The sequence below is a fragment of the Mytilus trossulus genome, chromosome 1 (genome assembly GCF_036588685.1).
Source record: "Mytilus trossulus isolate FHL-02 chromosome 1, PNRI_Mtr1.1.1.hap1, whole genome shotgun sequence".
Lineage (NCBI taxonomy): Eukaryota > Metazoa > Mollusca > Bivalvia > Mytilida > Mytilidae > Mytilus > Mytilus trossulus.
The window spans coordinates 100,230,964-100,241,582 of NC_086373.1; the positions used below are offsets into that span (position 1 = coordinate 100,230,964).

The window sequence follows — 10,619 nt, forward strand, 5'->3', positions numbered from 1 at the left end:
ACCATATTTCATAAAACCGATGTTAAGTCATTGTGACCTACTTTCTACGATTGTATTGCTTAAACTTCCGAGTGAAGATTTCATTTCACCAATTGACCAACAATAATATGTACAATAATACATCTCTAATGGGATTGCAGCATGCTATGATGGTATTGTAATGGTCCTATTTCAATGTTAATAGTCTTTAAAATAAAGAGACCAACTGTTCTTATATTTCTATTTTGATGGATAATGCATAATTAGCACCTTATTTTTACTTCTTTTTAATGTCCGGACGGGGGTAATGCTTTGTAAAAATTTATTTGAAAACTCAGGAAACCGCAGGGGGATTTCAATATTCTTTGTATGTCCCTTTTGGTAATATAGCTGTAGCTACTCGATGATTTATGCACACTTTTGTATGCAACTGTCCTAAGTCAACAGCCTGTTGGTCAAAGGTTGTCATAAGTAGTTCTCGTTTTTTATATAGATTAGACTGTTGGTTCTCCTGTTTGAATTGTTTTACACCAGTCATTGTTGGGTCATTTATAGCTTGCTGTTCGGTGTGGGCCAAGCTCCTTGTTATAGGCCGTTCTTTGACCTATATTTTTTATTTTTTACAAACTCACGGCGAATAATTGGAAATCATACCACATCTTCTTATTGATATTGGATATTTTCCTTTACACGGTGATACATGGATCATGATACAAATGATGTTTTACATTTTATTCAACTGTGTACTGTCTTTGGGGTTTAAACAGTTCATGGTATCACCATTAAGGAAAAGAACAAGATAAAAGGAATGTGCTGAAACAATAGAAGATAAAATGTGGTAAGGAAAAAGAAGCACGTGTAGGATATGTTTCATCTTTATGTGAAGACACTGGCAAATTGTTGCATGTACATTATGACAGTTTTTTTTAAATATCACCGATTTTTAAAATTTAAGAAATCTATTTTTTTCATAATTACATTTTTTAAATGAATTTCTGTTTAATATCTTGAATCTTTTTAATTTGAAAGTCAGTTTATTTGATTTTTTTTTCAGTTTTGGTGAGAACTATATCAAACTTCCGTAACTTATAATCCTGTTTCCATTGATAACATGCAAAAATATGCTTCAAAATGTACATGCAAGTATAGAACCATAACACTAAAGTAAACAGCAATTAGACAACTCATCTTACAACGACGAAATAGACATTCAAGAAAATAAAAGAAACAAGTTTAAAATAGGATGTTAGTGTGTGAGCTGATATTTCAGTTTGTCATATAGGGACCATATTAGCTCCTTGTCCCTATTAGCTCCCTATACGGTATCGGTTTTGCTCCCTATATTGATATCAGTTTTGCTCCCTATACAGTATCGGTTTTGCTCATTGTTTAATTCCGTATGATGACCGGTTGTTATCTAAATCTACGTCATTTAGTTTATGGTAATAGTTGTCTCATTCGCAAGAACACATTTTCCTCTTGTTATTTATATTTTAAGTCATCCCACTGTCTCAAACGACGGACAAGCGCCTAAAAAATATGAAATGCTCAAAACCAACTGGAATCATGAATGAATTCAAACGATAGAGCCGATATTTTAAATCGACGACCTACTTCGTAAACTTTTTAATCAAACAATAACTATGAGTAAAGGTACCTAACTTAAAACAGACACAAAAAATATACATAATTCGGACTTATTTTATTTTGTGTAATAGTCGAATGAACGAAATACTGGTTAAATGGTAATATTATACGGTAATTCTGCTACCAATACATAGTCTGAAAATAAATTAATTTTGAAAGAGTAAACCAATTACAGCATTATATTATAATGATGTAAACATTATGTGTGTATTTTAAACTGTCACAAGTTATTAATTAGTTTGTTATACTTCTTATACAGATACATTGTATACAATTTTCAACATTGTAAACGCCGAATGGTTTGTGAACAATTTAATCCCGTCTTCATAAACAAATATTTATCCTCTTAGAAAATACCAAGTATCTTTATGTATTGGATAACAATTGGTACATAACAGGATGTTTTAAGGTGTTAGTGTGTAAGCAAGTACTTAATTAATATGAAAATATTACATATTTGCACGAAATTCTGAGAGAGCAAAAATTTTCCGGTTTTCTCCAAATGCACAATTTTATCATTTAGTTTCATTAAGTTCTCATAGTAAATTGTCCAAGATAAGTTTGGTCATTTTCTTTTCAATAAAGTATACTTAGTTTATTTCGACTAGAGTCAAGCGAAGGGGTGAATACCTTATAAAAGAAGATTTTTTTTTAAATATAATTAAAAAGAATCATTATTGAAAATAACGAAATTTGTAGACATATTCAAATAGATTAAGAGAATAGATTTATTTATGTCCAATTGATTTAATATTACATAAATTATCAATTAAATAATAAGAAATTTACAGGTCTGTGTTCTTTCACGACTGTTCATGACTTTAGCACGGTTGATTGTAAAGGGCTTATTAAACACAACATTTTGTTTTTTCTACAAATAGTTATTTTAATACAACACATCTTTCACACATCGCTATTTGAAAAATCAAGATGTTGAGCATAAACTCCACTTCCTACAATAATTTACTAATCAGTGTTTAAACTGTTTCAATTGTTAAAAGTGTCAATATAATTTAAACAATTCTCCTCAGTCCTTATCTTTTCCATGGTCGTCCCATGAATCGGACCCATTTTCGGTTTCTGAAGTTGGCGATTTATTGTTTTTATCACGGTTTTCTGTATTTAAAGAAATTCCACCATACCCAGTTTTGCCGTATGGCTGGACACAAAATGGCGATGCAAAAAATCCAGGCAACTGACTCGAGTTCAATGATGCATAACGAGAATACGGATACTGTGCAGGTGACGAAAATAAGTCCATCGATCTCAAATGTGGAGAATAAAACGGCGTTCCATAAGAATTTGACGGCGACATGTTTTGACTGAATGCCGAATGTAGTCCATTAAATGATAAAGCAGAAGGAGAAGAGAACGGACTAAATGCAGATCTCATCGATCCTAATGGCGATAGTTTGTTCATGTCATAGTTTCTCAATGTATTCTGAAAATTATGAGATCCTAAATATGGATGATGCCTGAAGTCTTTTTTAATTGTAGAACATGTCTGTTGTGCTGTAATGTTTTCTTGCGTCGAAAGAAATTGTTCAATGGCTTTCACAAGATCACCGTTGCAACCCTGTAAAACAAGTTCTAAAACTGATTTCCTTTGAAACGGAAATACTCTCTCCAGTATTTCTAGATTGTTTAATCTCCCTGGTAGAAATGTAGTTGGTGCGTACTGAGTAGTCTCCTCTTGGTGGTACTTGTCGCCGCTGTCTACGGACTCTGGGGTTGATGAGTCTATCCGACGCTCATTACCCGATTCTGAACCTAAATTAAAAGGAATATTTCTGTCATTTGCTTGAAATATTTAATATACCAGTCTTTAATCAGTTTTAAAATTCGTTGAATGAGAATAAATAAAATTACTTTTATGGAGTTAATTTATGTTTAAATACATTTTTGAAAATAAAGTAAAACTATAAAGGTGTAGTGTTTTCAATCTATATGATATTATTAATTGTTTTAACACCATATAAAATCAATATAGAAGTTTATTATAATATTTGTTTTAATAGAAAGATATTGCAAAATTACTGTACTATCTGTTTATACTCATTATTCTTTAAGTATAGAATTTATATTACTTTCAAATAAAATATAAGAGAATATTTTATATGCTTTTTATTAACTTCAAAAACTGAATGTTGTATATATTTTTTTTCATTTCAATATGTGTTACTAGCAGACAAAACTTAGAAAAAGAACAATTTCGAAAATAAATTCTTTTAAAAAACAGTCACGATAGTTACTTAATACTGCAGTATCATTTTAAACAAATTATTTTCATAATTATAGATCTGTTTCTGCTTTTTTATAAGTTCTCGTATTTTAATAACAAACATGAATAAAACAAAGCTGTTTGATTAAAATTTACCTTTTTCCTGTTTTTCCTCGTCTGTTTTTGATTTCTCAGGAGGAGTAATAGCTGAAGATCCCCATAAAGGTCCTTGTGTCATTATTGGTATACCATGTTCACTTGTACATGCCCGTAAACCCAAGGCAATGGCATCCTCAGCGGCCTGTTGTCTCTTCAGTGCTACCTGGGCTGCCATGACTCGCTGTCGCTCGGCAATTAAATTACATTTTGCACAAGCACATTCCTTGTATTTACAATGTCTTTTGTGTCCTTTAAGCCATGATACCATACCATGATTCCTACATCGGGCACACTTGGGCTTTCTCGTCCCTTTTTCTGTTACAGGGTACAATGCTGTTATCGGATTCATTATCGTTTCCTATCAACAGCTTCACACGTTTTTAATTTGATCATTCAGCACTGAGATGTTTTAACCAAAAGTATAACTCCGCCCAAGTTAGAATTATATCATTAGATTTGTGTTAAATATTTACTTTAGAACTAAGACGGGCTGTAATGTAAATACTTGAGATTCACTGGAAGTGTTTTGGTATTGGTTAGAATATTTTGCCGAACCTCCCTGATAGTAATTATAGAAGCATATTGAACACACTTGTCATAATAGTGTAATCATTTCTATCCTCCATACACTTCATTTGTTTACATTTCTTCTCCTTTGACAGAATTACACTGCGTTATTTCACATAATTTGCATTAACTCCAATCTTTTAATCAAACCCAGGAATAAAGATATTCATAATAAATATTAATTAGGTAAATAAACCTTAATTTTCTCAAAAGAATACGTATCGATAGACATACCCAGTGTTATAAATTGTCTATAACAATATATAAAGTAAAAGAAAAGGTTTAACAACAAATATCAAAATGCTGTTCATGAATCAAAATATTACTCTTCTTTTCTTCGTAATTTTTTTTAATAGTTTTTCCATTTCACCGTGTTCCCTTAATTTTTCTCTTCTAGAAAACTATTTGGAAAAAGAAGAGGAAAAACGCCTCATTTCAATGATCTCATGATTGCAAGTAAGATTAGATGCCATTATGGTGTTATAAATATACAAATATTGAGAAGGCATTCCAACTTATTTTACCGTTTTGTGTCGATTTGAATTAACAGACCTTTTTATTACGTCTTATATTATAAGCTTCCGAATTTTTTTCTCGTTGACGTAAAATATATTGCTTTACTTAGAATTTAACAAATAAGCTTTTCTTTGAATTTTTTTCTTAGTATTACGGAAAGTAGAAACAGATGTAGCCCGGAACATCCGTAATGTATACTGAATTTATTTTTTCCAAATTAGAAGGGAATTTATTCTTTGGGTCTTCTCATTAGTCTCTTGTTCAAATGGCTTAAATCAATTTGAAACCTTAAAAAACTATTAGGTTTTAGTTATCACAAGCATTAAATAAGCTATCATATACAGCTGATAAAAGTCTCGAAGTTGCATATATCGAATGTGCGAAAATTGCTTATTTCAAAGTTTTGGATAAGCAGTCTATAAACTCTGATAGTACTACTAAAATACAGAATTTAATGTTATCCTATGGTCCTAGGAATAAGATAAATGACATGCGAGATTTTTATTTACACCAATTATATCTAGATTCGTTCAGATTCGTCGGAACCTATATTGTAGTATTGCCGCCATGCATGCCAACCAACATAAGGATCTTACAATCATAATACCTACTAATATAAGATTTAACCAATTTGCTATTTTCATTCTAAGGCGACATAATATGTCAATTGACCACTAAATATATTGCCTCTAGCCGGCTGTTTGTCTTATGGAAACACAACTAGAAGGTTTTTGAGAAAAAAATTCATGCAGCAATCAAACTATAACGGGTTTCAAATGTTATAAATCTTCTAGCCTCTAACGATGCTATCGCACCATCCGGATCGAAGGCTTTCTGAATTATTATGTAATAGTTGTCGTTACATGTTTATAATCAAGTAAGGCGCAATAAAAAAAAAAAAAAAAAAAAAAAAAAAAATCCTCTAACGGCAAAAGATTATATTGGTACAAAACGAAAAAATAATGATTAATTTATAAGAACAATCTTCAGATGCTCATTCTTGCTAAATTTATAGAAAGTCCAGTGGCAAATATAAAATACCTTTCAGAGCAAGAAAATGTCAGAGATATAATTATTAAACCTGCTTTGTATTAGACATTTGTAAGTCATATATATATGTATCATGCTAGTTCACAATGTAACAGTTCCTATGCAGGAAGACATGCCTCCCTTCCCGAATATATCATGTCGATTCCCAGCCGAACAGTATTTACTTTTACTACTATTTGGCGCTTGTGCGAGGAAGAAGCAGCAAATAACAATGTTCAAGGTATTAATCTGACCGGGATAGAAACACGCGAGACCAACGAGATGATCGACTCAATGTCAACTTCAGGAGCCTGTAATTGAGTGGTTGTCGTTTGTTTATGTGTTACATATTTGTTTTTTCGTTCATTGTTTTACATAAATAAGGCCGTTAGTTTTCTCGTTTGAATTGTTTTACATTGTCTTATCGGGGCCTTTTATAGCTTTGCTCATTGTTGAAGGCCGTACGGTGACCTACGGTGACCTATAATTGTTAATGTTTGTGTCATTTTGGTCTTTTGTGGATAATTGTCTCATTGGCAATCATACCACATCTTCTTTTTTATATTTAAACTCTTAAAGCCATGTTCAATCCACCATTTTCTACATAAGAAAATACCTGTACTAAGTCAGGAATATGACAGTTGTTATCCATTGGTTTGATGTGTTTGCGCTTTTGATTTTGTCATTTGATCAGGGACTTTCCTTTTTGTATTTTCCTCGTAGTTCAGTATTTTTGTGATTTTACTTTTTTTCTGTTAAACCATTGATAACTTCTATGCCATAAAATCAACACGACTTAAAATTTCTTCTAGAAATACCTCCTTCATCTTAAAATTTCGTTGTGTTTTGTAGGATATGAAATTGATCAGATAATCGTAACCATATTTTTACTCCATTGAAGGTCAATGAAAATATTCAAAAACAGAAATCTAGTTGAACTTCCAGTATTGTCAAGTATTTTCGCAAAAAAATGAATTGAGAATGGAAATGGGGTAAGTGTCAACGGGACAATGGGGCTTCAACCTAGCGAGAAAATCACTAACTACTACAATCATAACCAATTTTTTTCATATATAAGATACACGCATTGGAATTGACCCATTATACATATCCATTTTGATATTGCATTCTATAGTTAAGAGCATTTTGTTTCATGCACTGTTTAATGTAAAGTGCTTAAAAGGTAAGCATGTGTGTTTTCAGTAATTGCTGATAGTCATTTGGGAGCGTTTAAAACAAGAGTTGATTTGGTTAGTGTTTACGGAATGGGTAACCGTGTAGATTGAAAATTCAGTAAATTTTTCACGTTTTTTCATATAGAAAGTGCAATACATCTGACACCAAAAAAAGTTAAGCAAATTATAGAGTGTCAATTGAGTATTTAAATAAGTAATACTTTGCGACAGGATACTTTTTATTAAGTTATTCATGTTTCACACATCCTAAATACACTGGGTTTGGTTGGGCGGATCGAGTACAATAACCTGTTAGAATGGCGATTCAATACCGTACAATCAGTATTCCAATAAGACAGGGCAGACTTACAACAGGTTTCAATGTGCAGTTTGCCGTGTATCAATAAATTTCTAAAACGGTTAACAAATTCTCAATGGAGTTTTTAAGAGTAAAATTAAATCTTTTCTTACACGTTTTCTTAATAAAGGGAAGCTTAATTAGATTCTGTGATATCAAATGAGGATGATTATAGTTTTTAGCATTGTGTCATTTTATGTCAAAAATATAATTTTATTTTAATTTAAACACCTGAGCAGGGTTTTAATTCGAATGCAAGATAAACGACAAAGACACAAAAAGTGAAAAAGAACAAAATGCTGAACTTATAGAAGGCGGAGTTTTTCTTAAATTGAGATGTCATTTTGTGTAATTTTGAATATCATATTTTATGTAAAATTTCATATTTGATTTGTTAAATCTAATTAATTTTATCAAATTACAGACTAATGGAACGGTCGCCGGGTGTAACATTAGTCAAAATTATACATTTGATAAATTGAATTAAATAAAGGTGAATTGAATTATAATTATTCAGAATATATATTATCAAATAAGTCGTTAATTTGATTAAAATAGTACATTTGACATTGTTCAATTTAATTATGAATTATTAAAGGCATTCCTTTGCTTTTATATTATAACCTGTCTGCATGTAATACGCCATAACCAATCAGTGGGGATAAAGGTAGGATCCACCTTTTACGTAAGTCCACATAATTCATCAAAGGTTCTTTCGAGTCTTCTCTTGATTCATCTTGATATCATTACACTAAAACTTTTACACCTTGTATCATAATCAATTTGTATAAATTGTGTACGATAGGTTGTAATATGAGTGCATATTTCAATTTTTTATAACAACACCAAGGAAAAAACCACAAAAAAAAAAATGAACAACCAATTTCCATATTAAGGATCATTTTTCAAAAAAGCTTTTTTATTTTACTGACATTAGCACTGTTAAAGTTTCATTTTAAAACTGATTTTCTGATACGATCCTGAATATAGTTATACATGTTTATTGACAGCTAAAAAATGGTTTCGGGTATTACAAAAATGCCTTTCAATCTTAACTTAAATTCCCAATACAGTATACTCTGGGATTTTATCAACATTGTGAAGTATTCCTTATTATTAGGCTTTATAAAAACAGTTTGTAGATTCTTGTTTTTTCTACATTGGCTAGAGATATAGGGGGAGGGTTGAGATTTAAAAGAAAAAAGTTTAACCCGCCGCATTTTTTGTGTCGTACCAAGTCAGTGGCCTCTGGCCTTTGTTAGTCTTGTATGATTTTTGATTTTAGTTCATTTATTTATTTCGGAGTTTAGTATGACGTCCATTTTCACTGAAATAGTACACATTTTCGTAAAGGGCCCAGCCGAAGCCTGCCTTCATGTCTTGGATTTTCTAGCTGTGTTGAAGACCAATTGATGGACTTCGGCTGTTTTCTGCTCTTTAGTCGGTTTATTGTCACTTTGACAAATTCCTCACTTCTATTCTCAATTTCATCAATAGTATATAACTGTTTGAAGTATACTAATTTATATATTTTTTTTAAAATAAGAATGGTCTATCGATCCACAATAATATAATAAAGTATAAGACGAGAAGAAAGAAACAAAGAAGTTTTTAACAAACCGTATGTTTAACAATTATCATCTTTCAGATAAAAATAATTCATTTTGATCATGGATGTACTTCGTTGCAAATTTAAGAAAAGGACGGTAAGCCCTCTAAATTTTGGAAGATAGTATTCACGTTGCTGTGCTGTGTTGAATAACATTTTTTATTTCATGGATATATGTATATAATTGTTGAGATTGCGTTAAATGTTTTATACAAAGATGTCCTGAATATGCATGGAATGTTTGCCACTGGACGTTAAGCAGCCAATAATCAATCAATCTTAAACATAACATATGATACTTGTTGAAAACTTTTATTTCACCATTTCTTCAATAGCAAAACTGTGAGTTAAATTCTCTAAGGTTAAAGTAATACATCGGGACGGGGATGTCAATTTTCTCTGAAAGAAAACAAACCTACATATTTTATACACGGACATGAATATACAAGGTTTATAAAATCTTTAATATTAATTTATTTATTTAACTTAATTTTACAAAATCGCATATGATATACATTTGATCAAAATGTCTCTTTTAAAAAAATAACCTGGAAGTATTAGATTTTATCCTTTCCGTTGATATTTAATCTGATACAACATAATGAAATAATACACCTTACTATTTACTTTTATTATATCTTATGTGAATAAACTAATAGTATCAGTATACTGTATGCAGAATGTTCATTTCTTCAGTTTACTTTCAGATCAATTTAATTGATTTAGTGCTAATTTTCTATGTATATAATCTAGGTATCTTTTGTTAAATATTGGTGATTTGATAAATAAATGAGCAGTTTTGGCGCCAGAGAGTTGTCAAACATTCGAAACGCCATTTTAAACAGAATCGGCAAATATTTGCTCATCTTGAACACAATATAGACCAGTTATAATATAATGGTTGCACAGCTAATTAAAAAACTTGTATCCTACTTAATTATTGGTTCCGTTGTCGAGATCTATAAATTGATACAAAAATTAAACATTTAGTATGTTGGTGGCATACTCAATTTCTCTGCTGATTTTTTTTACTAAAAACTTGTGATTTTAATGACCACGTAGATATTGTTATAAAAAAAAAAGATAACTGCTTTTATCGTTATTATTATTTTTAATGAAAGAGTCTTTTGTTTTGAGATATAATTTCATGTTGTTAAGAAAATACCTAAAAGTGGCAACATACATAAGAACCAGACAGAATGATGTCAGATCACAATTTGAAAAGTATATAGTGGCAAAACTGCTGATAACTATAGGACCAAGACAACAGGGATTTGTATGAAATTGAAATTATTTGGAGGACATGTATATTCTATCATATGGTAGATGTTATAAAACCTATATTATCAAACAATGACA

At 30.7% G+C, this 10,619-nt stretch overlaps 1 protein-coding gene across 1 annotated transcript; it reads right to left on the minus strand.

Annotated features, from left to right (window-relative positions):
• Window positions 1–2,536: 2,536 nt before the first annotated feature.
• On the minus strand, window positions 2,537–4,406 carry LOC134711396 (doublesex- and mab-3-related transcription factor dmd-4-like). The gene is made up of 2 exons (XM_063571963.1): window positions 4,004–4,406; window positions 2,537–3,396 (listed from the first exon to the last, which is right to left on the minus strand). Exons 1-2 carry the CDS (start codon window positions 4,353–4,355, stop codon window positions 2,654–2,656), a joined length of 1,095 nt encoding a protein of 364 aa, XP_063428033.1. The 5' UTR covers window positions 4,356–4,406; the 3' UTR covers window positions 2,537–2,653.
• Window positions 4,407–10,619: the final 6,213 nt, after the last annotated feature.

Excerpts from the sequence above, each read along its gene's own strand:
- LOC134711396 (XM_063571963.1), bottom strand. The coding sequence starts at position 4,355 with ATGAATCCGATAACAGCATTGTACCCTGTAACAGAAAAAGGGACGAGA. Across the intron at positions 3,397-4,003 it reads CGAGGAAAAACAGGAAAAAG|GTTCAGAATCGGGTAATGAG; the intron begins GTAAATTTTAAT and ends CTTTTAATTTAG.